Genomic DNA, 27,939 nt, shown 5'->3' on the forward strand with positions numbered 1-27,939 from the left:
CTTTAACAAATTCGATTTGCTGGGCAAATGGGGAGACAGAGAGGGATGCTTTGGACCCTGGCAGTTTTCTGGGCATGGCTTCTGTGCGGTAAGTATATTCTTTTTTTGGCTGCTCTCTGTGAATCTGCTCCAATTAGGATCAAGAGGTGGAGGCAAGCTCAGCCAGCCTAAGGTATTAAGCTGGGGATGAAGAGTGAAACATTTTCCTCTGGGCGAAGAGGAGAACTTTCTGCTTTTATCCACACACCAGCAAAAATAGGCCACAGGTTCTGCTGTACTGGTGCTGCCTTTCCCTGCTTTCTCTCCCAAATTTCTTGGGGCTCCTGTTTATTCGGCATCCACTAGATTCGCTTGCACAAAGCCTATGCAGGGGATGGCGTCTAGACTATGTCCGATCTTTACTGCACATTCATTCTGGTTTGTTTATGGGGTGATTATACAGGAATGCATTGAGCATTCATCCTGGTTTGCTTACCTTTCTCCATCCCACACTTTCCAGTGCATTCACTGTCACTTTCCTACCAGCAAACAGTCTGGTTTTTTTAAAATAAAAAAGTCACATTTGCTTTGCGCTTGAATCCCTGCTACAAAGCAGTGGCAGATTGGATCGACCTTTCATTAAAAACACGTTTGGGGATGTACTACGACTTCAGAATTATTTTCATTAATTCCTGCTAAATTTGTATTCTTTTGGCAATGTGTGTGCCAAATCCAAGTTCCTCTTGACAGCTTCAGTGTTCTGCATCACTGTGGAAAAACACTGGTTTGGGTGGAAGTTGTTCAACCCAGTGGCTGTGTAGTAAACAGAAGATACCTAAGAACAACAGCACGACACTCTCTTCTCCTCCTCCTTCCCCCAAGTAACTCCTTATGAGTTACCATATTTTTTGCTCTATAAGACTCACTTTTTCCCTTCTAAAAAGTAAGGGGAAATGTGTGTGCATCTTATGGAGCGAATGCTGTGCAGCTATCCCAGAAGCCAGAACAGCAAGAGGGATTGCTGCTTTCACTGCGCAGCGATCCCTCTTGCTGTTCTGGCTTCTGAGATTCAGAATTTTTTTCCTCTTGTTTTCCTCCTCCAAAAACTAGGTGTGTCTTGTGGTCTGGTGCGTCTTATAGAGCAAAAAATATGGTACTTAGCAAACTTGATATAGAAATAGGTGGAGAAAATGGACTTGGACTGGGGAGAAGGTGAGGAAAAGGACTGCTGCCCGAGGGAGGGTTGGAGGAAGAAACTTGATTCTGTTTGCATTTTAACAAGAAAGCACCTAAACTTCACTTCTCGAACCAATACGCGAAGTGAAACACAATTATCTTGTGGAATGCACACTTCTCCGATTTCCACAATGCCGTCCTCCAACCACGTGATGTGCACAAAAGTACATATATCAGAGGAAAGCGTACATAGAAATGCATATAACATATCTCTCAGGGCAAACTGCACTGATGAGTTTTCATGAGGTTTTAAAAAATAAGTGAATCACTGTGGAAATCTGGAGAACGGAATTCAAGATTGGAAAAATGAGAAGCTGAGATTGGAAGGTTTCATCCATCCATATTCCAGGGTTCAGAAGAGTCTAATTGACGATTAATGTTTTAACTGAAAATGAATGTGTATCGCCAACTTTGTTCAGGGAAGCAGCTCTTGCGATGAGACGCTGTCAGAAGGGAAGCTAAGATTATTGTAGAGATAAAATGAAGTCAGGTTATACCACATCCCATCATGTTAAGGTAATAAGAACAGGAGGCAATCTTCCTCTGTATCTGTGTTTTGCTGGCAATTGGAGACTTTCCTTTCTGAACAAGATTGTGAGTTGGGGCTGGTGTTGTTTCAGGTACTCATTGTGGGTGTTTGTGTGTTGTTGTTTTTTCTCCTGCTGTTTTAGTTTTCATAATTTGTGATTTCATAGAATTGCAGAGTTGGAAGGGACCCCAAGGGTCATCTAGTCCAACCCCCTGCAAAGTACGAATCATACACTCGGTATACACTACTGAGCTGGTTGGTCCATAATAAATAATAATAATATATTTTTATTTATAGCCCGCCCTTCCTGGTTCAGAAAACCGGGTTCAGGGCAGCTAACAACAAATTTAAAACACTTAATTGATGCAACAAAAAACAGCATAAAATACAGTATAAAACGTGAATAACAATAAATTCAGAATTCAAAAATCATTTGGGGGGAAATCCATCCAATAAACATTAGATGATCACTAGGGGTAGCTGGCTACATTAGTCCTATTTGGGCCAGCGAGGCCATGGGTCTGATTCGGTATAAGCCAGGAGTCCCCAAACATTTTCAAGCCACTGCCATAAACACATCCCTTGTGCCACCTAACCTATAGCAAAAATTATTCATAAAAGCACTTTGCACAACCCACTAAGGATCATGACCTTCTGTGCAGACATAAATTCTCATAACAAAAGAAAAGAGTTTTAAAGCTTTGCTTGCAGATAGTTGGTTTAATCATTGCAAAAACAATGAATGATATGTTGTCTCAGTTGTTTATTTCCATTCTTACATAGATTGATCCCAGTATGAGCCTCAATAAAATATCTTTGCCCAAAACCAGTATTCCAGCTAAAAATCAAAAGAAATATGACACTTCTTTTTATCCTGTAGTTTTATCTTGTGAACCACCACCCTGAGATCTTCAGAGAAAGAGCAGTATAATAAATTTATTATTATTATTATTATTATTATTATTATTATTATTCACAGCTTGCTTGAATTTTGGCCAGTGCCCAGGGAGATCTGTGTGTCCTTGGAAAAAAACAGTTTTGTGTCCTTGGGAATCCTATCTGAAAACCCATGACTCAGTCATTATATCTAGCCCATCCCACCATTGCTATGGAAAAACACAAGCATTCATCATATGAGCATGTTTTTCACAGAAACTTAAATGCAGTTACAACTATACACCATTTTATGGAACATTAAATGACTTTGACAACAAGTGGTTTCCAAAGAGGGAAGTGGGATTACCTAGGGGTGTAAATGACTACAAGAATTTGAAAAGCTGATGTCTCTGGATCAAGTTCATCTGTTTTGTTGAATTAATTGCACTCAGTGGTTTGGACTGTGTTTTAAATAGCCATGCAATTACCATAATTGTTTAATTTCATTGTGTCATTGTCTTCTTCAGTAGGACATGCAAACTGCTGTTTGGAAGAATGCTATTTTCATAGGGTAGGGGACATTGGGGTTGAGTATGATGGACGCGAGTGGCGCTGTGGGTTAAACCACAGAGCCTAGGACTTGCCGATCAGAAGGTCGGCGGTTCGAATCCCCGTGACGGGGTGAGCTCCCGTTGCTTGGTCCCTTCTCCTGCCAACCTAGCAGTTCGAAAGCACGTCAAAGTGCAAGTAGATAAATAGGTCCCGCTCTGGCGGAAAGGTAAACGGCGTTTCTGTGTGCTGCTCTGGTTCGCCAGAAGCGGCTTAGTCCTGCTGGCCACATGACCCGGAAGCCGTACGCCGGCTCCCTCGGCCAATAAAGCAAGATGAGCGCCGCAACCCCAGAGTCGACCACAACTGGACCTAATGGTTAGGGGTCCCTTTACCTTTACTTATGAAACCCAGGGGGTGTTGACCTGAAAAAAATCTGAGAACCGCCAGTGACGCACCTACATTTGGGGGACCCTGAAGCTTGGACTGTCACGAGGGCCCCTTCGCAACCAGCAAAGGAGTCTGGGTTATCGCTGTTATCTTCCTCAATGAGGTCATCCCACGACAGATCGCCACACCTGTGCATCATCTGTGCTAATGACTCTCAAATTTGGGGATTGTCAAAATATATACAACCAAGAAATTAATCAATTTGATGCAAACAGTTGCAACTCAAATTGGGTATGCTAGACCCAAAAATTTTAAGCGATGTGGACTATAGTTGCTTCTGTTTAAGGAAGCTTTTAATGTTTGATGGACTACTGTATTTTAATATTTTGTTGGAAGCCACCCAGAGTGGCTGGGGAAACCCAGCCAGATGGGGGGGTATATATAAATTATTATTATTATTATTATTATTATTATTATTATTATTATTATTATACCTCACCCATCTGAATTGGTTGCTCCAGCAACACTGCACAGCTTCCAACAGATAAAAACATGCTCAAGGCATGACGGACAACAGCAACAACCAGGAAAAGATAGACATAACATTTTACAAGGACAGGAAGAACCATCATGGACAGAATAAATGTCATACACAGGAAGAATAATGATACAGTACGAGATCCTCACTTGTAGTCTTGCAAATCATTTAATGTGTCAACACTAATAGAAGTTATAAATATTGCAGCTGTTGTATAAGGGCTTATTATTATGACTGGAATGTCATTGAAATCAATAAGATTTTGGAATGAAGAAATAAAGAAAATCATCAAATAATCAATTCTAGGACATGGGGGAACCACCTGATCTAAACTACATAATTTGGTATTTGAATGATTGATATTAGTAATTGTATTGTTAATTGGCATTGTTATAATGAGGCTGTCATTGGAATTATAATTGAAAAATTAATAAATATTATCAAAACACACACATAATAAATCATTTTAAAAAATCCATATACAGGGCTGCCTTCAGGTGTCTTCTAAAGGTTGTATAGTTCCTTAACTCCTTGGCTCAGGGGCCACATAACTCCATACCCCCTCCCATTTCTACGATGAAAATAGGGACGTCCTAAGGAAAAGCGGGACATTCCAGGATTAAATCAGAAACCAGAACGGCTTCTGTAAATCCAGGATGGTCCCTGGAAAATAGGGAAACTTGTAGGGTCTGGAACCTCTGAGTGTTTTACAAAGCAATCTTGAATGACAGACAAGTCCTTTGCTGATGCAAACGTGTAACTTTCCATCTTACTTTTGTCCACTACTTGCAGCGCCTGGGAAAACAGTTGCCGTCCCAGTTCCCACAGAATGGGAAGAAGGAGACCTGGGAGACTTCACCACCACCAGTGATGGCCTTTCCTGGGGCACAGACAGTGACTATTTCGAGCCCACCATGCTTCCGTCCACAGAGGCGCCTGTCTTCATGGAAGAAATCCAAGCCACAGAATTATATACACCTAGTCCTCTCCTTGGGAAACCGGAAGAAAACCTGAGTTCTGTTAGCTCAGCGAACTCTTCCAGTCCCGTGGAGGAAGAAAGGTCAGGTTCTCCGTCGGCCTCCACTCTTGCAGGAAACGTGGCTTCTTCCAACGATGGTCCCAAGAACCCAGGAATCACACCCCCAGGAGAGAACGCCAAGGAAACGACAGAAGTCGAAGAAAAGGCCAACTCCCCAGCCAGGATGAACTCTTCTTTGGAAGAAGAGACAGCTAAAACAGCTGCAGTGGTCTCTAAGGAAGCAGCCACACCTGTCACCTTGCTCTCTAAGGAAGAAGAGGAAGCTGAATTGCCTGCGGAGAGGACTGAAGAAACAGCCACGGCGCCCATCTTGCTTTCTGCTTCTCCCTCTGAGCAGCCTGGAGGAACAGAGCTTCTCATGGAGTTGGAGCCCAGCACAACGAGCACATCTCTTCTCAGTGCAACCGGCGGTGAAGGGATATGGTCATCTCCCTCCGAGGAAGGGGCTAACAGCGTTGCTTCTGACGAAATGAGTTTTCCACCACCAGCTGCTGGAGACGAGGAGGCAATGGACGTGGACACCGGGGGAAGCGACGTGGGTTTCCAGCTCAACCCCACCGTAGCTTCGTGGGAGGAAACACCAAACATCATCCCAGAAGCAGACGAGGAGACCCCAGAGCTTTCTCCAGATGCTGGCAGTGAGGCTGCAGCCCCGTCCTTGAGCCCAGGAGCAGACCCTTCCAACCACACAGAAGAGCTGCCTGTGGAAGAAGAAGAAGCTGCTCCTGCTGATGGAAGTTCTCCTCCACCACCTCCAGAGGGAGATGCTGTGACGCCACCGCCAGAATTGCCCCCATCTGGTTCGTTGCCGTCTGATGACACAACTGCAGAGTCATCAGAACCCAGTGAGCTTGTTGCAGTTTCCACTCAACTGCCTTCTGCTGATGAGGCTGCTCGGGATGTAGAATCTGCTCCTGGAGAAGGAAGGGGCGATGCAGATAGTTCTCTGTCTGCAGGAGAGCCCGAAAGTGATACAGAGGCAACAGCAGGTCCCTCCTCTGCAGGTCCAGAAGTTGGCCCTGAAAACACAGCCGATGTGCCCTCTGGAGAATCAGAAGACCTGCTGAGTGCAGAATCGTCCAGTTCCCTTCCAGTAGATGAGTCCACACTAGACAGTCCACCTGGCATTTTATCTCCCAGTGATGCTCCCTCTGGACCTTCACTGAGGATGGAAGTGTCTTCTCCTGCTGGACTCCCATTGGTGTCTGGTTCTGCTTCACAGTTACCTGAAGATGGTGAGACCCAGGCATCTTCCACAACTAACGAAGAGGCAGAGGAAGGTTCTGGAAGCCCAGACAGCAACAAGGAAGCATCTTTTGCTTCAGTGTCTCCAGAGCAAGGACCAGCTTCTTCAGGAACAGATGTTCCTGCTGGAGAAGAAGTTTCTGCAGACCTTGCCAGTGGGGCAGCCTCCCCCTTGAATCCTGGTGTGGAAACAGATAGTTCAGAGGTGGCAGAGAATGAGCAGCCCACAGTATCAACCCAGAGTGAGCCCTCTTCAGATATGACCACCATAAATTCAGCTGAGGTAGCAGAGAAGGTACCAGGGACTTTGCCCGACACCAAAACATCCCCTCCTTCTCTCCTGGAGGATGAAACAGCATCCGAAGCTCAGGGGTCATCTGAAGAAACACCCTCTCCTATGTCTCTCAGTGTTACACCTTCTCAGCAGGAGGAGGGAGAGATCTCCCCCAGCGAAACACCTGGGAAGGTTGGTTCTTCTCCTGAAGGCAGTGAGGCAGCTACAGGACCAGATGTTGCATCAGGATCAGCCACAATTGATGCAGTCGCACAAACGAGCAGCGAAGGCCAGAGCGAGACAGACTCCCCACTCTCCAGCATGGAGCTTATCCCACCTGTGGGAAGATCAGAGATCTTGGATACTGAAGAATCCAAGTCACCTGCAGAGGACATGGTGGTAACAGATCCATCAGGAGGACAAGCCACCTTTCCCTCCACATCTCCTGATGAGTCACCTTCTGGTCCCTCTGCTACAGATGGAATGGAAGCTCCATCAAATGGGCCACCTGGCTCTCCACCTTTCTCCCACCTACCCCCAGACAATGACATGGGGGCAGGCTCAGAGGTCACCACGGGGCCAGAGGAACTAGGATATTCTGCTGCTGTGAACAGGGAAGAAGCATCTCTTTCCCCAGTGTCCATCACAGAGCCTGAACTGGCTCCTGCAGAAACAGAGGCCACTGAGGATGGAAATGCTTCTGAAGACCTAGGCAAGGTATCAGCCTTACCCTCCAGAGAAGAGACAGTAGGAGCCACCTCAGAGGCAGCAGTTGATGAGGGATCCCCTTCAGATAGCAGCAGCTTTCTGGACGAAGTCAACACTCTGCCCCCAGAGTCACAGCTAGGTCCAGGAAGTGCAGCAGAGAACAGTCCACCACGCCCTGCAGAGGTGACAGATGCAGAATCTGGAGATCTTACTCCCCTTCCTGAAAGTGGTGGAAATTCAAAGGAAGCTCAAGAGTCATCAGAAAAAAACCCCTCTTCTGCATCTTCTTCTGGGTCCTTCAGTGTGGAAGACGAAGAAGGCGAAGCCTCCTCAAGCCCAGCTTCTGACAACCTTGGTCCTTCCCCCCAAGGCACTGATGTTTTAGAAGGTAGCAGGGATGGTGAGGGCAGCACTGGATTGGTTGAAAATGAAGTAGCTGGGACAACCAACAGCGGGGGCCAAGCTGGAACGGATCTCCCACTTTCAGATGCAGAAATTGGCCCCACTGAAAGATCAGAGCTGCCTGCAGGGCCACCAGGAGCTGCGGCTGATGGAGAAACCCCAAGTCAACCACCTGTAGAGGAGGGCGAGACATTAGTAGGAGACACAGCCTCAGGAGAAGAATCTCCCTTAGTCACCCCAAGTGAAAAATCCCCCCCTTCCGTTGTTTTTGAGCCATCAGGAGCTGATCCTAGTGGGTCCACTAGCTCTCCAGTCTCCTATCAGCTGTCTCCAGATGTTGCATTAAATCCAGGCTCTGCAACTTCTGAGGAGGCCCAGGGATTGGAAGATACTTTTAGTAAGAAAGGATTGGATTTGGTTCCAATAGACATGGGGTCACCATCGGCCTCCCCCTCCAATGATGGGATAGTGGGTACTGACTCAGACTTGGAAGGTAGTAAGGAGTCTCAACTCTCTCCAGAAGATGCTGCAACAACAACAGATGAGGGAGCAGAACCATCTGAAGGCTCTTCCAGTGTAGGAGGCAAGGAAACATACTTGGCTCCGTCAGCCTCAAAGCCACCAGTTTCCTCTTCTTCCGCTGAAGAGGTGCAAATTGATGGATCACCATCAGTCGATAGCGAGGAGTCTACTCTGTCTCCAGATGATGCAGTGAGAGCAGGACCTGTCACTTATGAGGAGGGAGAAGAATCAGAAGACACCTCCGCTGAAAGTGGAAAGGAACCATCGTTGTCTCCATTGGCCACAGAGTTACAATCAGCAACTGCCTCCACCGAAGGCGTGGAAACTGCCATCTCTGAATCAGAAGCCAGTGCAGGATCTCAACCATCTCAAGATTCTGCAGGACCTGGAGCTTCTGAAGGTATAGAACAGTGGGAAAACTCTTCTGCTGCAAGTGAGCAGGAAACACCTTTGGGTTCATCGGTTGGAGAATCACCGCAAACATCTGCAGGTGAAGAGGTTTCTGAAGGACTTGTTGAAGGAAGACCTTCCCTCTCCACTGAGTGGGTGGATCCTGCCAGCTTTGAGAAGGCAGCAGGGGAAGGATCTCAACCACTACTAGTTAATGCAGGAGTGTCCAATGGGGAGGAACCATCATCAACTCCATCGGCTGCAGAGCCACAGTCAGACTCTCTGTCGACTGAAGGGGTGGAAATGCCCAGCTTGGGGCCAGCAACTGACACAGGATCTCAACCATCCGTAGATAGTGGAGCAACACCAGGGGGTGTAGCTTCTGAGGAGGGAGAAGAATCCTCTTTGGCCCCATTGTCACCAGATTCACAATCCTCTGGAACACCTACAAGTGAAGAAGTTTCTGGAGGGCTTGGAGAATCTTCCACCCTCCCTGAAGATGTGGAAACAGGGGCTGTAGCTTCTGAGGAGGGAGGAGAATCCATAATAAGTGAAAAGAAATCCTCTTTGGCCCAATTGTCACCAGATTCACAATCCTCTGGAACACCTACAAGTGAAGATGTTTCTGGAGGGCTTGGAGAATCCCCCCTCCTCCCTGAAGATGTAGAAACACCTATTTTGGATTCAGCAACTAACACAGAATCTCAATCATCACCAGATGGTGCAGCAGAGGGTGTAGCTTCTGAGGAAGGAGGAGTATCAGAAGACATTTCTCCTTTGAGTGGGAAAGAGCCGTCTTTGCATGCATTCCCCACAGCCTCACAATCTTCTGGAACATCTGCAAGCAATGAGGTTTCTGGAGGACTTGGTGATGGAGATTCCTCCCTCGCCACAGAAGGGGTGGAAACAGCCGGTTCAGAGTCAGCAGCAAGCAAGGCATCCCAACCATCACTAGATGATGGAACAACAATAGTGTCCAATGGGAAAGAACCATTGGCTGCAGAGTCACCATCAGACTCTCTGTCAACTGAAGAGGTAGAAACGCCCAGCTTGGGGACAGCAACAAATGCAGGATCTCAACCATCTGCAGACAATGCAGATACAGCCGGGGATTTAGCTTCTGAGGAAGCAGGAGAATCGGAAGACACTTCCACTGTGAACGGGAAGAAGCCATCTTTGGATGCATTGTCCACAGCATCACAATCTTCTGGGACATCTGCAAACAAAGATGTTTCTGGAGGACTTGGTGATGAAGAATCCTCCCTCCCTACTGAAGGGTTGGAAACGCCCAGCATGGAGACAGCAACAGATGCAGGATCTCAACCATCTATGGACAATGCAGCTACCGCAGGAGCTTCTGAGGAGGGCATGAGTGGGAAGGAAGCATCATTTAATGCATTGTCCACAGAATCACAATCCCCAGGAACATTGACAAGTGAAGATGTTTCTGGAGGACTTGGTGATGGAGAGTCTTCCCTTCCCACTGGAGGGGTGGAAACTGCCAGTTTGGGATCTACAGCCACCAAGGGATCCACCTCTTCCACAGAGACAGTCCTGAGCCCAGAAAACGTAGCAGAGCAGCTAGAAGAGAAATCTGGGTCAATAACTGGTGCAGAATCTTTCCCTCAACCCTCTTCTGTGATCGACAAAGCTTCAGGAGGAACCTTGCCTTCTGCTTCTGCATATTCTGATGAGAGCTTGGCCACCAATGTAGGGGCAAACCAAGTCTCTGGCATCACAGAATCTTCTTCACAGCCACCTCCAGGGAGTGGAGATGTTAGTGACAACATGGCAAGTCTTGATAACACAGGAAGTTCAGAAAAGTCTGTAAGTGGACAGCCTGGTCCTTCTAACAGTGATGTCCTGGGTGGGTCAGATTCTTCCTCTCCAGGGGCAGAAGTCAGCACAGAGATTCTAAGAGGAGATTTGGGGACTGGTCCTGGGTCCTTGAATAGAGAGGAATCTCCATCTGCCTTATCGCCCCCTATTAACACAGGAAATGTCGTTGCTGATGGCTCATCTTCTCAGAAGGTAGAGGAGGCACCAGCTGGCGTAGAAGCAGGAAAAACAGACTCTTTACCCTCTGATTCAGAGACCCAAGAATCCAGACCCTCACCCAATGGGCTTTTGAGCTCTTCCACAGCATCTGAAGGGAGAGGTGATGCAGGCAGCTCGGTTTTGGCAGCTGACAAGGGTCCAGCCACCACATCCACTGGTGGTGGAACAAGTTCTTCCCTGTCTAGCACACAACTGAGTCCAGCGAATACCCTGAAACTGCCTTCTGGGGCAGAATCAGGCCCTGAGATCAAAGGAGGGACATCTCTGTCCTCCAAGTCTGAAGACCCAGGAAGTGTTAAGCCCATACTTTTAGGAAAACCACCCTTGAAGCCATCATCTCCCACTGGTTCTGGCATCTCATCCCTGCCTCCTTCCTCCGCCCAGAGTAAGCCAGCTGTTGGTGTGGGCAAAGACACATCTGGCGACAGCAAAGCATCCCCCTCCGCAGGGAAAGCACCCAGCTCTGCCCTTGGAACGTCCAGCAGCAGCTCTTCAGTTTCTAAGCCCACAAAGTCAGGGTCTTCAGCCAGTTCCGGCATCTCATCCCTGTCTCCTTCCCCCACGCAGAAAAAGCCGGGTGTTGGCGTGAGCAACAGCAAAGGAAAACCAGAGGTCCCCCTTGCCGCCGCAGGAGGTACTAAATCTTCAGAAGGCAAGACAAAGAAGCCCAATTCAAGGCCCCAGAATTCCAAGGACGGGAAAGTAGCAACTGCCAATGGAAACTCAGCAAAGTCAGGCCGCGTCTCTGCAGTTCCAGTTCCTATATCATCACCAGGTGAGTGCATTTAATATCTCCTTGTGATAAACTGGAATCATAAAATCATAGAACGGAGGAGTTGGAAGGGAGTCCAATAGTCATTTAGTCCAACCTCCTGCAAATACTTGGCTCTGCCAAACAGTGATGAGCTAAGACAGTTCTCTTCAGCCTTGACAAGACCAGGGACCCGTCTTTAGCCCAACCATGAATTTGGGGACTCACTTCTTAATGCCATGTATTTATTTATTTTTTACTGTACATGTGTACAGGCTGCGTGATCCAGCTGTGCATCTCAACCCAACAGCTGAAGACCAAAATTCCAGGAGGCATGGGGTTGTAGTCAACCGGGTTATACCCAGAGTACATCCATTAAAATTAATGGGCAGAAGTCACACCTGTCATTTTCAATGGATTTACTCTGAGCAGGAGTAGTATTTGACAAACAGCCTACTTGGGGGGGGGGGGGGAATCAACAGAGCACTAAGCAGAGTATAAGGATTTGCTTATACTTCACCAGTATAAGCATCTCCTGATGGAACGATCTCCCCTCTCCTCCCCCTATATGCTGTTCCAGTCAATTGGGGGGGGGGCATGTGTGTGGGAGAAGGAGACGGAGGAAAAGAGGGGTGAAAAGCCCCATTACTATTAAAAGGAGGCTGCATTTTAAATTGTATTTTAACCCGTATTTTAATAAACTGAGTTTTGTTTGTTTGTTTATCCCCCCCCCCATTATATTTTATTGTAATTTTATTGGTGTTAGCCACCCTGAGCCCGGCTCTGGACGGCAAGGGCGGGGTATAAATAAAATTATTTATTATTATTATTATTATTATTATTATTATTATTAGTCCTTGTGCGACTTAGTTGAATGCATTTCACAGAATTGGGGAGATGCCCAGTGCAATGGTGTCACCAACATGCATTGTTTTATAACAGAGGTGACAGGAAAGACCCCCCCCCGACTGGTGGTAGTTCCATGCTTCTTACAGTAATAATAATAATAATAATAATAATAATAATAATAATAATTTATTATTTGTTCCCCGCCCATCTGGCTGGGTTTCCCCAGCCACTCTGGGCGGCTTCCAAAGAAACCAAAAGTACACTAAAATATCACAAATTAAAACTTCCCTGAACAGGGCTGCTTTAAGATGTCTTCTGAATGTCAGGTAGTTATTTATCGCTTTGATATCTGATGGGAGGGCGTTCGACAGGGTAGGCGCCACTACCGAGAAGGCCCTCTGTCTGGTTCCCTGTAGCTTTGCTTCTCGTAATGAGGGAACCGCCAGAAGGCCCTCGGCGCTGGACCCAGCGTCCAGGCTGAACGATGGGTGTGGAGACGCTCCTTCAGATGTACTGGGCCGAGGCCGTTTAGGGCTTTAAAGGTCAACACCAGCACTTTGAATTGTGCTCAGAAACGTACTGGGAGCCAATGTAGGTCTTTCAAGACCGGTGTTATGTGGTCTCGGCAGCCACCCCCAGTCGCCAGTCTAGCTGCCGCATTCTGGATTAGTTGTAGTTTCTGGGTCACCTTCAAAGGTAGCCCCACGTAGAGCGCATGGCAGTATTCCAAGCGGGAGATAACCAGAGCATGCACCACTCTGGTGAGGCAGTCCACAGGCAGATAGGGTCTCAGCCTGCATACCAGATGGAGCTGGTAGACAGCTGCCCTGGATACAGAATTGACAGTGTGTGGCATCTTGTTACTTATAATGATAATGAATTTATTATTGCACCCCACCCATCTGACCTGGTTGCCCCTGCCACTCTGAGCGGCGTCTAACAAAATATAAAAACACCACGATATACTGCCATCCACACAAGGGAGAGACTTCCACTTGTGCAGCAGACCCACATCCTCTCCCCACTTTACAGTCCCTCCTGCGGCTCCCCCAAATCTTGGGGGCCCCTCTCATTGTGGATCTGTGGGGGGCAGCAGGAGAAGTCTGCTTACAGAGTCTGGGTGATATTACCAATTGTCTAGTTCAGTCTCAGAGACATGGACATGGTTGTAGTTGCTGGTGAGGGCCAGAATACAGGGTGCAGGTAGACCCTGGAGGGATGGGAAGGACTCGTCGAAATATCCACCTTGCAATGTTCTTGTGTTTTGATGTGCAGCGGCGTCCCTCTTCCCATATGGAGCAAGTGCGAACGACAAAGAATACGTTCAAAGGAAAGTGGATTTCAATTCGCCTCTGTTCAAGCCCGAGATTGGAATCCCACTGGGGAAAACACTGCGCAGCTCCCTCTATGTGAGTCTTTATGAAATATACTCGGAGTCAAGAGTGGATTTCATGCTCTTTATTCAGCTCATAGTGCTGAGGAGGAATGGAAGTTCCGCCAGAATGTCTGCTTTATATACATCGTTTGCACAATGGGCCCCACGTGATTGGCTAATTCCGGGATTCACCTGTAGGCCAATCAGGTTGTGGATTCACTTCCACCTGGAGCTGGATTGGGTGGCTCCTGTGGACCAATTAGACTGCTGCATTCTGAATCCTATTGTTCTAGGACCAATCAGACTGCTGCATTCTGAATCCTATTGTTCTAGGACCAATCAGACTGCTGCATTCTGAATCCTAATTTTCTAGGACCAATCAGACTGCTGCATTCTGGATCCTATTCAACTCAGTACATAACACCTACCCTCCCCATTTATTTCTGCCATGTCTTTCAAAGAGGCAGAGGGTCTGGATGGGCAGAGGGGAAGCAGGGTGACCCCACACTCCTTGGCACTCTGGCAAATTTGCTTGGCTCCACTTGGAACCTGGAAGGACTGCCAGAATATTTTAAGGGGTGTGGTAGATTGCTTACCTTGTCAGATATATATTGCCCGTTTAAGCTTTGTAGCACCAGGGGGGTTTGTGGACCCAAGTTTGGCAATCACTAGTACATACTAAACACACACAAAAATCGAGGCATTCTAGACTGAGATGCTTCTGAGAGGAGGGCTACCAAAATGGTCAAAGGCCTAGAAACGATGCCTTATGAAGAACAGCTAAGGGAGCTGGGCATGTTTAGCCTGGAGAAGAGGAGGTTAAGGGGTGATATGATAGCCATGTTCAAATATATAAAAGGATGTCACACAGAGGAGGGAGAAAGGTTGTTTTCTGCTGCTCCAGAGAAGCGGACACGGAGCAATGAATCCAAACTACAAGAAAGAAGATTCCACCTAAACATTAGGAAGAACTTCCTGACAGTAAGAGCTGTTTGACAGTGGAATTTGCTGCCCAGGAGTGTGGTGGAGTCTCCTTCTTTGGAGGTCTTTAAGCAGAGGCTTGACAACCATATGTCAGGAGTGCTCTGATGGTGTTTCCTGCTTGGCAGGGGGTTGGACTCGATGGCCCTTGGGGTCTCTTCCAACTCTAGGATTCTATGTGTATCCCTGGTCTCAGTAGCACAAACTTATATAAGCAAGATTTCCTGTGGTCCAAGCTCTGGTTGATGGGATACTTTTGATACATCCACACTATTTGGATCAACTAGGCCACAATCAGGCCACTTTCACAAGTGCCCATTGTGCTTCACAGCGAAAATGTAAGCATCAACCAGAACGAAAGCAGAAGCTTACATTTGAGACACATTTACAATTAGAATTTGCCAGAAAAACCCAATTCTGAAAGCGGAACTTAATCTACTTTGCTGCATCTTCATTTGCACCTCTTCTTCATTTAGTTCACAGACAACGGACAAATCATTTTCCCAGCTTCTGATAAAGATATTTCCAGCTATCCTAACCCACCTCCGAAAGGATTTAATGGCCGTGAGAAAGTAGCGATGATAGCCGTGTTTTGGGACAATGCTGATTTCTCCAGAGGCAAAGGAACCATCTTTTACCAGGTGAGTATTTGGGGTGGTTTGTTATATTTATACAGTGGTACCTTGGTTTACGAACTTAATCCGTTCCGGAAGTCTGTTCTTAAACCAAAGCATTCTTAAACCAAGGCGTGCTTTCCCATAGCAGCAGGGGACTCTGTTTACAAAAGGAACACACTCAACAGGAAGCGGAACATGTTCTTAATCCAAGGCAAAGTTCACAAACCAAAACACCTACTTCCAGATTTGCAGCGTCCTTAATCCAAGTTGTTCATAAACGAAGCTGTTCTTAAACCAAGGTACCTCTATACTAAGATGCTCATAAGTGTTCAATGGTGGAAACTTTGTAACTTCAGAAGTGGTTCTGGAGCTACATGTGTCCTTGTGTGTTATTTCCATGGCACAAGTTTAAATGTGTGTGTGAGATTCCCATCTGTAATACACTCCTCTGTTGCATGCAGGAATATGTTACCCAGACCTCTGCAAAACACCCCGTTGTCCGTGATGTGGAAGCAAAGATTCAGCAATATTTGAAGTGTTCCTATTCAGCCACCTGGACACTCAAGATCACCTGGGTGAAAGCGCAGCCTTACCCAGCGCAGGGACAGAACGACAGAGTGAGTTGTCTCCAGCAATAGAACACTGCTATCACTGTACTTTGGTATTCCAAGAAAGATCCAAGTAACACTTTTTAATGAGGTGCCTTATTTTAAGGAGCCTTGCAAATATATTCTGTGGCTTTCATTATTTTGTAGAATCCTAGAATTGCAGAGTTGGAAGGGACCCCAAGGGTCATGCAGTCCAGCCCCCTGCAATGCAGGAATCTCATCTAAAGCAGCCCTCCAGCCTCTGCTTTAAAATCTCCAAGGAAGGAGCAAGGGTGCCAATTTGAATAAAATATTGGGGGGTGGGTGTGTATGCCATTTGAATAATAATAATAATTAAGAATAATAATATTTTTAATTTATATCCCGCCCATCTGGCTGGGTTTCCCCAAGACACTCTGGGCAGCTTACAACATATAAAACACAACAAAACACCAAACATTAAAAAACAAGGTATCCTATACAAGCAAAAAACGAACCAATAAATCAATAAAAACCAATAATAACAGCAACAATAATACTAGTACGCCTTGCTGATGCCCATCAACTTGGGGGAGCAGCCCCTCAAATATTTTATTGGAGGTTGCAAAGGGACCTCGGCCCCTAGGAGTTGGCTCCTATACGAAGGAGACTCCATTCCACTGACCATGCCAATGTCCAACAGCTCTTACAGTCAGAACATTCTGCCTGTTGTTGAGTCTGAATCTCCCTTCCTGTAACTTGAATCCTTGGTTCAGATCCTGCCGTCTGGAGCAGCAGAAAACAAGCTTGCTCCCTCTTCCATGGGACATATCACCGCTTATATTTCATGGGGCTGCCATACGCCTGGGATTTTCTGGACATATTGCGGATTCATCCACTGAAAATAGCGTCCGGGTGGAAATTTCAAAAATTGGTCAAAATGTCTGGGAAAACCTGGTTTTATGGCAGCCAGTGTTGATTCTTTGGCGAATTTCCTAAAAAAATAGCTCAAAACCTCATTCTTTTTTCTTTTCCCCCCTTTTCTTTTGAGATTTCACACAAAAAAAGAGTCATTCTTGAGCAGGATTAGCCAACATGGTGCCCTCCAGATGTCGAAAGGAGATGGAGATAACTTTTTTTAAAGCAGCAATTTGCATTTGACTTTTGGTAGCTGCTTAATATGAATAGACTTTCCTATTCCTTTTTTATTTGTGAAGGTTTCTATGAAAAGTGCTTCCTGAGCCTTGAATGTGCACCTGGATAGTATGGTGGGAAAACTGTCTCACCTCTTATTTATGTGTCTTCCAGACCAACACTTACCAAGCCATCCTAACCACTGATGGATACAGAACATACACGCTGTTCCTTTATCAAAACGGTGGAATGCAATGGGATTACAGAAGAATCGCTCCTGCAAATGTGCTGATCGGGTGGACCAGGTAGGTGCAGTTCCTTAACCAAATGGACATGGGTGGACGAGCCAGGAATAAGAGGACTTTGTCACTAGTGGTCAACCCCCCCATTGCCATGATTCGGAGATCTGTACATGTTGAAATATGGGCATGTTTTGGATAGTGGCAGCCACTTGAGAGAGCGAAAGAATGTACACCTGGAACTGCTTCCTCCATTGGACTGAATGGGAAATTTTCAGATTTGCCAATATATATATATATATATATGGGACGCGGGTGGTGCTGTGGGTTAAACCACAGAGCCTAGGAGAAGGTCGGCAGTTCGAATCCCCACGACCGGGTGAGCTCCCGTTACTCGGTCCCAGCTCCTGCCAACCTAGCAGTCTGAAAGCATATCAAAGTGCAAGTAGATAAATAGGTACCGCTCTGGCAGGAAGGTAAATGGTGTTTCTGTGCGCTGCTCTGGTTTGCCAGAAGCGGCTTAGTCCTGCTGTCCACATGACCCGGAAGCTGTATGCCAGCTCCCTCGGCCAAGAAAGCAAGATGAGCGCCGCAACCCCAGAGTCGGTCACGACTGGACCTAATGGTCAGGGGTCCCTTTACGTGTGTGTGTGTGTGTGTGTGTGTGTGTGTGTGTGTGTGTGTGTGAAGAGGGAGACTTTGGCTCCTGCACATGGACTTGAAATCATGGGGCCAAACTACATATTCACCAATTTCTTGTCAAAAGTCCCAACCAGTGCCAGATTTACGTATAAGCTAAACAAGCTATAGCTTAGGGCCCCTCTCTCTTGGGGGCCCCCAAAAAATTTAAAGGGGAAAAAAGCTGGATGTACATTTCCAAAATATAAGTTCAACAATTACTTTGATAAAATACATATTTTGTTATGTGCAAATGGCTTGAGATACCTATTAGGTCCATAAATTACCATATAGCATATATTCAACACACAAAACAGCGACAGTTTGTTGTTGACAAAGGACAGCTGGACATATAAAGGGCTTCATCAAACCTAAATCTGGCCCTGATCCCAACTGCTGCTTTTTACACCTTTACAAACAATAGGGGGGCGAGGTGGATGAGTTGGCTATGACTACTGTGAGATGTCAAGCGTGTGGAAGGCTAGCTCTCCCAAAATGTAATGCGGGGACGGTCTCTTCTCTGAAAGGATTGCATTCAGCTACTTGAGATCTGAACGATCTCCTGGTTTGAGAAGGGAAAATGTTGTCTGTCCTTCGAAAGATAAAAAATCCTCTTTCTTCTTCTTCTTTTCTCCCACAGTGGTGACGGATATTTTAAAAACGACGACCTGATAACTAAAACGCCAGCTGAGAAATACCGGCCAGATCAAACCGAGGGCTACAACACAGGTACGGTCGACGCATCGCTAGAAACCCACTGGCACAAACAAACCAGATTCTTGTTCGCCTGCGAGGCTGCAAAGGGGTTCAAGAGAAGCAAGATACTTGCATTGCTTCACACACCTATGCCTCCGGCCCCACTACTACTACTACTACTAATAATAATAATAAAATAATAATAAATATATTATTATTATATAATAATAATAAATAAAATAATAAAATTTATTTATTCTGGGACCAAATCAGAAACTGGAACGGCTTCTGTAAATCCGGGACTGTCCCTGGAAAAAAGGGACACTTAGGGGGTCTGAAAATTAGAAGCTTCTAAACCAGGGGTAGGCAACCTAAGGCCTGGGTGCCGGATGTGGCCCAATTGCCTTCTCAATCTGGCCGGCAAACGGTCTGGGAATCAGTGTGTTTTTACATGAGTAGAAAATGCATATCTGGATTATTTGTGGGGCCTGCCTGGTGTTTTTACATGAGTAGAATGTGTGCTTTTATTTAAAATGCATCTCCGGGTTATTTGTGGGGCATAGGAATTCCTTCATTCCCCCCCTGCCCCCCCAAATATAGTCTGGCCCACCATCTGAGGGATGGTGGACTGGCCCACGGCTTTAAAAGGCTGCTGACCCCTGTTCTAAACGGCCTCTTTCAAATGTGGTTTTGTTTTCTGGTTCTAGCATTGGGGTGCAGAGTTGCAACCATTGGCTTTTAAGAACATAAGAAGCACCTGCTGGATCAGGCCAATGGCCCACCTAGTCCAGTATCCTATCCCCACAGTGACCCAAAAGATGCCCCTAAGGGAAACGCTCAAGCTGCATGATGGAGAACTTCATTTTATCTGTTCTTCCAGCATTCAGCTTCCTTGGGTGCCCACGAGTTTTAGCATCGTGAGAGAGAGGGGGAAAAACTTTTGCATCATTTCGTGAACCTCTATTTTCTCTTCTTTCACTCACTTTTTCTTTAAACCCAAAAGCCCCAAATGCTGCAACTGTTCCTCGAAGGGGAATTCCTTCATCCCCTTGATCATTTTGGCTGGCGTCTTCTGAAACTTTTCGGAGCAGTTAAAAGCTTCTCACTAAAATCGTGGTCCAGATCAGGGTGGGAGTCCCAAAACACACTTGGATTATTCCGTTATGTTATACCAGAATGATGGCAGAGATCTGGAAGGCGTTCGATAGACTTAGGGCAGCTAGGCAGGGATGTACCGTATTTTCCGCTCTATAAGATGCACCAGACCACAAGACGCACCTAGTTTTTGGAGGAGGAAAACAAGGAAAAAAATATTCTGAATCCCAGAAGCCAGAAGAGCAAGAGGGATCGCTGCGCAGCGAAAGCAGCAATCCCTCTTGCTGTTCTGGCTTCTGGGATAGCTGCGCAGCCTGCATTCGCTCCATAAGACGCACACACATTTCCCCTTACTTTTTAGGAGGGAAAAAGTGAGTCTTATAGGGCAAAAAATACGGTAAGTAAATTAAGCCTCACGCCCTTGATTTCCCTCCTGTTTTCTTGCACCTTCCAGGTGTGCATGGTCTCTGGGTATACAAGCTGGACAGCCGCATCCGGGTGAACTACAGGCAGCGGTGTCTCGACTGGCTTAGCCATGAGGGGCAGCCATCTGCCTGGAACAAGGACTTGGCTCCCTGCCCTTGTTCTCTGCAACAGGGGCTGTCGGACGATCGCTTCTCCCGCAGCAAAAAAGGTGCGTGGCCAGCCCTGTGACTCGGACACACTGCTTGGATTTAAGCCAATCTCGGACCACTGAATGCATCGAAAGCAGCTCTCCAGTTCGGTTGCTGTGTGGCTCAAATGACGTCGACCCCATAGCTCCATGGCGAAGCACGTTTTTGTGTAGCACCCACCCCTGCGAAATGCAAGAAACCTTGGAGAACCACTGTAGACAATGCGGAGTGAGATGGACCAGTGTTTTGGCTTGGTGTAAGGCAGCTTTAGGGACGCGGATGGCGCTGTGGGTTAAACCACAGAGCCTAGGACTTGCCGATCAGAAGGTCGGCGGTTCGAATCCCCACGACGGGGTGAGCTCCCGTTGCTAGGTCCCTGCTCCTGCCAACCTAGCAGTTCGAAAGCACATCAAAGTGCAAGTAGATAAATAGGTACCACTCCGGCAGGAAGGTAAACGGCGTTTGCGTGCGCTGCTCTTGTTCTCCAGAAGTGGCTTAGTCATGCTGGCCACATGACCCGGAAGCTGTACGCCGGCTCCCTCGGCCAGTAAAGCGAGATGAGCACTGCAACCCCAGTGTCGGCTACGACTGGACCTAATGGTCAGGAGTCCCTTTACCTTTACGGCAGCTTTGCGTACCCATCAATTTCTCTCTGCATTGTCATAATTTCTGATGCCCCTACATGGGTCCTCCTGCCTTGTAGATAATAATAATAATAATAATAATAATAATAATAATAATAATAATAATAATTTATTATTTAAACCTGGTCCATCTGGCTGGGTTTCCCCAGCCACCCTGGGCGGTTCCTAACAGAAGATTCAACATAGAATCAAACATTAAAAACTTCTCTAAACCAGGTTGCCTTCAGATGTCTTCTAAAAGTCTGGTAGTTGTTTATCTCTTTGACGTCTGATGGGAGGGCGTTCCACAGGGCGGGCGCCACCACTGAGAAGGCCCTCTGCCTGGTTCCCTGTAGCTTTGTTTCTCGCAATGAGGGAACCGCCAGAAGGCCCTCAGAGCCGGACCTCAGCGTCCAGGCAGAATGATGGGGGTGGAGACGCTCCTTCAGGTATACTGGGCTGAGGCCCAATATACCTGAAGGTATGTCCTATCAGTGTTGTGTAATAATGGAGTTGGGGGATGTTTGAAGCAGTGATCCATGGTGTAAGGACAGAGGTGTACAAGAGGGGTCTTTTCACCTGGGGAAATTTGAAGGGTTTAAGAACCATGCCTTTCTTTTCTTGCACACCCGCCCCCTCCTGAAGATCTGCAACACAGAACTAACATCCTTAACCTTTGCAGGTTTGCCGGACTCCCGCTTAACCATGCTGTATTCCTCTGCCCCAAACAAGTACGGTGCTGGGGTCCGGTGTCTTTATAACAGCAAGAACCAGCTTGTGGAAGGTCACCAGGAAAGAGTCTGGAAGGGTTTGAGAAGCTCCCCCAACAGCGGTAAGCTGTACTTCGGAGGCTGTGCAATGGTCATCTGCCTGAAGATACCCACAAGTTATCAAGTTAACAGGAGGTTGTAGGTGTTGGTGCAGGAGGAGGGGGAAATGTATTATACATATATAAAAAAGGAGAATTCCCTGGGTGACAAGATCCCGGTTTAGGGCAAGTACTCTATGGTGAGAGAACCCCAGCAGAGATTTAAAATCACAAAGTGTGGAACTATAGGTTGTTAGATCTTTAAACTATGCCTTTGCGAGCTCCAAAACTTCCTTCTTCCCCCAGCGTAGAAAAAGACCTCACGTTTGTAAGTTTAAAAAATGTTTTACTTACAAACTCTTCAAAGGTCAGGTTCATGTGCTTTTCCATGCATCAGTCAGAAAAGTTGCACAGGCGGTAAAACCTGACCTAGTCAGAAAGTGGTAAAAGTTCCTAAATTATGTGCTCGCTTCGGCAGCACATATACCAAAATTGGAACCAAAAGTTCCTAAATTATGGGCATAGGAACACAATAATGGCTTGAGAGAGCGGAGTTCATCAGGGAGACTGGAAGGGAAACAAAGGCTTGATTGTCTAGTTCCTTCCTGGGTGAGAGGGAGTGGACTTAGCTAAGCCTGACAGGACAGCTTACTCTATAGTATTAACCCCTTCATGCACTAGCAAGTTGGTTACATGAAGCTGGTTATCCCACAGCAGAACACAGCAAGTGTTTGTATCCTTAACTCTAGTAGACAATGAAAGAACACAAGCCCTACTGGATCTGGCCAGTGGTCCATGTAGTCTAGCATCCTGTTCTCACAGTGGCCAGCCAGATCTTTGTGGGAGACCAGCAAGCAGGAATTGAGCACAAGGGCACTCTGCCCTCTTGCCATTTCCAGCAAAAGATATTGTGCGGCCTAGAGCCTCTGACTGTGAGGTGGAAAACGGCCATCGTGACGAGTGGTCATTGATAACCTTATGAATCTCCCAGCAGAATCTCCCACCTTCTGTCCAAGTTAGGCTCTTGGTCTGAAATATTTCCAAATCAGGCTCTGATAATTTTCCTTTCCTTTCTTTCTCGCAATTCCTGTTTGCAGACGAAGAGTTGAAATTATATGACTGGTGCTGTAACCAGTCCGGAAACCTCCAGTTCTGTGATAAGTACAGCCAGAAAAGGCCAAAGATCGGCTGTGACGGATACAGGCCTCCAATCCGGGGTGAGCACTCAATCTTTGCAAGGCAGGGACAGAGTCCTTGGGATCAATAGCAGATGGCGTTCATTCATTCTGCCATATCCACAGGATGCAAAATGGATTGCACACATGTTTATGTTGTAAACAAAAATGGCCCTTTTCCCTTATGGGGTATCCAAGAGCCCATATAGAGTCCTTACTTAGGTTCCCTATTGGTAGGAGAAAATAACAGAGGCCAAGAACACTGTCCAACCATCTCGTCCTCTGTCATCCCCTTCTCCTTGTGCCCTCCATCTTTCCCAACATCAGGGTCTTTTCCAGGGAGTCTTCTCTTCTCATGAGGTGGCCAAAGTCTTGGAGCCTCAGCTTCAGGATCTGTCCTTCCAGTGAGCACTCAGGGCTGATTTCCTTCAGAATGGAGAGGTTTGATCTTCTTGCAGTCCATGGGACTCTCAAGAGTCTCCTCCAGCACCAGAATTCAAAAGCATCCATTCTTCGGCGATCAGCCTTCTTTATGGTCCAGCTCTCACTTCCATACATCACTACTGGGAAAACCAGGGCTTTAACTACCGTATTTTTCGCTCTATAACACGCATCTGACCATAACACGCAGGTAGTTTTTAGAGGAGGAAAACAAGAAAAAAAATATTCTGAACGAAACAGTGGGTGCATGATTTTTATGGTTCATGCTGTGGCCACAGACATGTGATCTGATGGTGAGTTTGGGGTAGCCCAATGCAAAAATCCTGAGGATCCATGTGGATCCTTGCTTTGTAACCACGTTTTAAGTGGGGAGGGAAGGAAAAGCAGTCAAGGGAGCACGCGTGGAGAAGGAGCTTTTCGGTGAGCTGAGCGGGGAGGAGGGAGGGAAAGAGCACTGTTGCTTTAAAGGTATACTTAAGGTACTTGCCCTGTGCCTGGGTTTTTTTTTCCATTTAACAGTTTGCAGCCTTTTCCTTCCGCTCCTTGTTTTGAGGCAGAATAGATTTGAGCAAGTGAGGAGGACTTGGATTGCAGGGGATTCACCATTAGCTGTGTAAAAGTGCTCCTCCTTGCAGCCTGAGTGATAAGCAGCCACCAGCAGCAATAGAATGGAGCACAAAAAAGTGGTAGGGGCACTAGGACCCAGACAATGCTCGAATCTATCCTGCCTGAAAACAAGCTGCTCCCTCCCAGCGGATCAGCTGAGATGCGGGGATTTGCAAAGTTTTCCCCTCTCCCTCACCCCCAGCCTTTTTTCTTTAACTTCCTGGTTTTCACTGTGTGGCTCAGAGCTTGAGGTTGGTTTTATTTTGCTGCTGGTTGCTTAAATTTTATCTTTCCTGCCGTCCCTCTGCAGCCTCATTGCTCTGTTTAGAGAGCTCACGGACCTTTGCTACCGTCTGTCCCTCCTCCCGTGTAAGCGGCTGCTGCCCGCTTTGCTGCCATGGCTCTCCTTCCCTCCCTCCTCCCCGGCTCCAGGTCGCTTTAAAGCAAGCAAAGCGAAAGAGCCTCGTAGAGTGTGTAAGCGGCTCCCGCTCTGCTTGACTGACGGCAGCCATGGCTCCGATCCGTGCATTCGCTCCTTAACACGCACAGGCATTTTCCCTTTCTTTCTAGGAGCAAAAAAGTGCGTGTTTTGGAGCGAAAACTACGGTATACGGACCTTTGTTGGCAAGATGATGTCTCTGTTTTTTAAGTTACAGATAGGTAGCCGTGTTGGTCTGCCATAGTCAAAACAAAAAAAATTCCTTCCAGTAGCACCTTAAAGACCAACTAAGTCAGTTCTTGGTATGAGCTTTCGTGTGCATGCACACTTCTTCAGATACCATTTGTTCAGATACCATCTGTTTTTTAAGATGCAGTCTAGGTTTGCCATCGCCTTTCTCCCAAGGAGCAGGCGTCTTTTAATTTTGTGACATCATACCTACATCACAGAAAAGGCAGTCTAAAACAGAATCCTGTCGTTGTTTATCTCCTGTCTGGCAGGTTACAGTACTTGATTGGGTCCCCTGGGGAGCCTGGCCAGTCTTTTGTAATGATAAATACTTAGTTCCTGGGCCAGGTCACAGGCTCACACCCTATTCAAACACAGACATACCCTTAAGACAGGATTTGTGAAGGAAAAGACAATGGGGAGGCTTTTCCATTTTCCTTTGACCTTGCAGAGAAAACATTTGGTCAGTTTGGGTCAGTTTGGGAATAAAAAATGGTTCCATGTTAGTCTCCCTGTGCTGATCTATGTACGTGCTTGGTTGGTACACTTATGAACATTTAACATATATCAAAGACCTCAAAATTTCTTTCACATTTAGATGTGTGCAATTTTTTTTGAGGGGAGCTCTCTCTCTCTCATGCATAGTTTTAAAGTTTTCCTGCACCAATACAAAGAACAAGCATAAACAATGACATAAAAATAAAGGATATCGACAAAGCATATCGTTTTGTCCTCATGACAGCCCAAGGAGGCTGAGCGACTCTGAGCTGCCCAAGGTCAGCCGGTGTCAAGCGTGGAAGTTCCCCTCTCCCTTCAGTAGCTCACAGATAAGAATTAATGAGCAGTTGATAGATTTATAGTCCTTTTATTACAGCATCATGTTGCAAGCACAGACAACCCTCCGCAAGGAGATCAGTTGCCTACTCTGAATCCTCATTCTGACGCAAGGAGCACTCCAACGGGAAGTTCCTACCCCTCTATTGATCTCTGATACGTTTGGACCTCTGATAGGAGTCCGTGGTGAGGGGGGGGTTCCCCTATACTTTCAACTGATGTGTCTCCCAGCTGCCCCCTCCCTTCTGGCTCCCTTGTCATTATCTCGTAGCTGGGTAACTCCTCCCTAATCTGTTCAGCTTCTAAGTCTGTGTCTGCCTCTCTCTCTGCTTCTGAAAACGCTGGAGGCAGGGACACACAAATATTCCCCCTCCTCTTCTGAGAGGAGCTGATCTGCCTGCGACTGTATTCCCCAATCTTCAGATCCAAACCATTCCCTGACAGCCAGAGATTTTTTATGGCTGAAGGACAAGTTGATCCTTCATTTTCCTCCCTCCAAACCAGACATGATTCTCTGCAGGAGTTGAAGGCCCCAATGCAGGGGTAGTCAACACAATGCCCTCCAGATGGACGGGAGGGCACCATTATGCTGGCTGAATGAACTGGGCCACATGTGTGGCTCTGCAGAGAAGACCAGCGTTCTCCAATATGTGGGGCCTGGGTTTCCAATCCTTATTCCTGTTGGTGAATCCTCTGCTGTCACCAACAAACAAATCAGGTGTATATATTGCGTGGCGTTGGCATAAACCAGTGTTTGATCTTTTATTTTTTTAACAGCAGCGACTTCATCGGAAGAGGTGGACAGCAAATCAGAGGAAGGGAGAGGTAAGAATGGGTGGGGTGTGCAGGAATACAGGGGATTTGGTGTGTGTGCACATGTTTGCACATAACCTGTGCTTCATGTGTGGCATTTTTCTTGCTTCCAAGTACGCAGAACGTTTGCACTCAGTGAGAAAAAGCTTTTATGGAGAAGCAATGCAGTGCAACTTATTTAAGGGCAAAGCACCTTTTTACCTAGGCTTGTTAAGAACCTTTTATTTGAAATATTTTTTATTGGTTTTTGCAAGAACAAATTTAAAATAATGAAAAGAAAAAAACTTTCAACATATCCATATATGAGGTGCTCTGAATCTCGTGACTTTCCCCCTGTTCCCTGCATGGGCCCTTAAAATACTTCTTTTCTAAAACTACATATCATTACCTTCTCCACAGTTTTAATCTCTAAATTATCCATGTCTTTCGTTTCTTTGCAAGTTATTTTTAAAGTCCAGCTAACGTTTTTATTTGTTTACAATGGTCTCCTAAATAAGTTGTGAATTTCCCCCGTTCTTTTTAAAAGTCATTATCTCCTTGATTCCTGAGTCTCCCATTCAGTTTCGCCATTTCTGCGTAGTCCAGCAGTTTGGCTTGCCATTCTTCCTTGATAGAGACTGTTGGTTCCTTCCACCCTTGGGCTAGTAGCATCCTTGCAGCTGTTGTCGCATACATAAACAGTCTTTTCTGGTCTTTTGGGATGTTGGCACCTGTAATTCCTAATACAAAGGCTTCTGGTTTTTTGACAAATGTTATTTTAATCACCCCCCCCCCCCAATTCATTGTATATCAATTCCCAAAGAACCTAAGATTTGCTCTGCTAGTCGAGACCAAGCTCTGGCTAGTGGAACAAGTGCCCTGGGGCTGCTCGCAAGCTGGAGATAAGGATAACAAACCCCTCTGAAATGGACAGGAAGGCGCTGTGAAAGGGCACAAGAACCCCTAAGCAAGGAGACTTTGTTAGCATAATACAGGACTCAGCAGTGGCCATCTCAGGGTTGTTATTCTCAGATAATCACCTTGGTCTATATTCCATTCCTTAGAAACTTTGTCTGGGGTTCTTTGGTGAAAAGAGGGGTGAGGAGGGGAAACTTCCTTTAAATATAGCTTCCTGGTCTTCATTTGCAAAGGGAAGAGCGTTCCAGGGTTCATGGAGGCACCGTAAACCTTGCCAAAACTGTGCAAATTGGCACGTACCGGGGTCATCAGCAACACACAGCGGAATAGGCAAAGATTTCCCTAAAAAGTCTGAGAACCAGAAATAGAATCAATTTGCCTTTCTCCAGTTACCTGTCACAAGGCAGAGATGCTGACGTTTCTTTAGAAGCAGATGATGATGCTCCCACTTTCTTTACCTTTCAGATTGAGATCTCCTCCTCCTTCTCCAGACCTTTTTTCACTGCAGATCAACGTCAATGATTCGCCCACCGGACTCCTTTTTGCTCCTCTGTTTTATGCAGGAGCTGAATGGGGAAACGGCTTCCAAATCCGGTCGGGCTGAAATGATCAACTTTGCTGAATAAAATGCCTTCAACACCTCGTTACTTCTGTCTGCAGTTATTTATCCCAGTCATAATGCTGGGAACGATCAAGGCCCTTAGCAAGTGGAGAACCTGGGGGGCAAGGATAGGGATGGACAGAG

At 46.5% G+C, this 27,939-nt stretch overlaps 3 protein-coding genes across 3 annotated transcripts in view; all 3 read left to right on the top strand.

Annotated features, from left to right (window-relative positions):
* LOC310844495 (uncharacterized protein) lies at nucleotides 1-9,294 on the top strand (the record flags this gene model as incomplete). Its single annotated transcript, XM_083738600.1, has 3 exons — nucleotides 1-88; nucleotides 4,890-8,829; nucleotides 9,264-9,294. Exons 1-3 carry the CDS (start codon nucleotides 28-30, stop codon nucleotides 9,292-9,294), a joined length of 4,032 nt encoding a protein of 1,343 aa, XP_083594726.1. The 5' UTR covers nucleotides 1-27.
* LOC310844726 (uncharacterized protein) overlaps nucleotides 1-19,932 on the top strand; it is a 46,976-nt gene extending 27,044 nt beyond the window's left edge. Inside the window, exon 7 of the transcript XR_014564273.1 lies at nucleotides 19,849-19,932. The gene's annotated coding sequence lies outside the window, so the exon portion shown is untranslated. The remainder of the gene's footprint in view (nucleotides 1-19,848) is intronic.
* On the top strand, nucleotides 8,754-27,837 carry MUC4 (mucin 4, cell surface associated). Its single transcript, XM_083739338.1, has 12 exons — nucleotides 8,754-9,178; nucleotides 9,339-11,510; nucleotides 13,611-13,744; nucleotides 15,168-15,332; nucleotides 15,770-15,925; nucleotides 17,183-17,313; nucleotides 18,566-18,654; nucleotides 20,171-20,350; nucleotides 21,636-21,785; nucleotides 22,859-22,978; nucleotides 26,265-26,309; nucleotides 27,660-27,837. Exons 2-12 carry the CDS (start codon nucleotides 9,971-9,973, stop codon nucleotides 27,662-27,664), a joined length of 2,715 nt encoding a protein of 904 aa, XP_083595464.1. The 5' UTR covers nucleotides 8,754-9,178; nucleotides 9,339-9,970; the 3' UTR covers nucleotides 27,665-27,837.
* The last annotated feature ends 102 nt before the right edge of the window (nucleotides 27,838-27,939 follow it).

Source organism: Podarcis gaigeae (assembly GCF_964106915.1).
Source record: "Podarcis gaigeae genome assembly, chromosome: 5".
Taxonomy (NCBI): Eukaryota; Metazoa; Chordata; class Lepidosauria; order Squamata; family Lacertidae; genus Podarcis; species Podarcis gaigeae.

What these genes read in the sequence shown, in the direction of transcription:
- MUC4 (XM_083739338.1), top strand. Translation starts at nt 9,971, where the DNA reads ATGGAGACAGCAACAGATGCAGGATCTCAACCATCTATGGACAATGCA. An exon ending in GTGCTGATCGGGTGGACCAG is followed by an intron (nt 17,314 to 18,565) that starts GTAGGTGCAGTT and finishes TTTCTCCCACAG; the next exon opens with TGGTGACGGATATTTTAAAA. An exon ending in ATACAGGCCTCCAATCCGGG is followed by an intron (nt 22,979 to 26,264) that starts GTGAGCACTCAA and finishes TTTTAACAGCAG; the next exon opens with CGACTTCATCGGAAGAGGTG.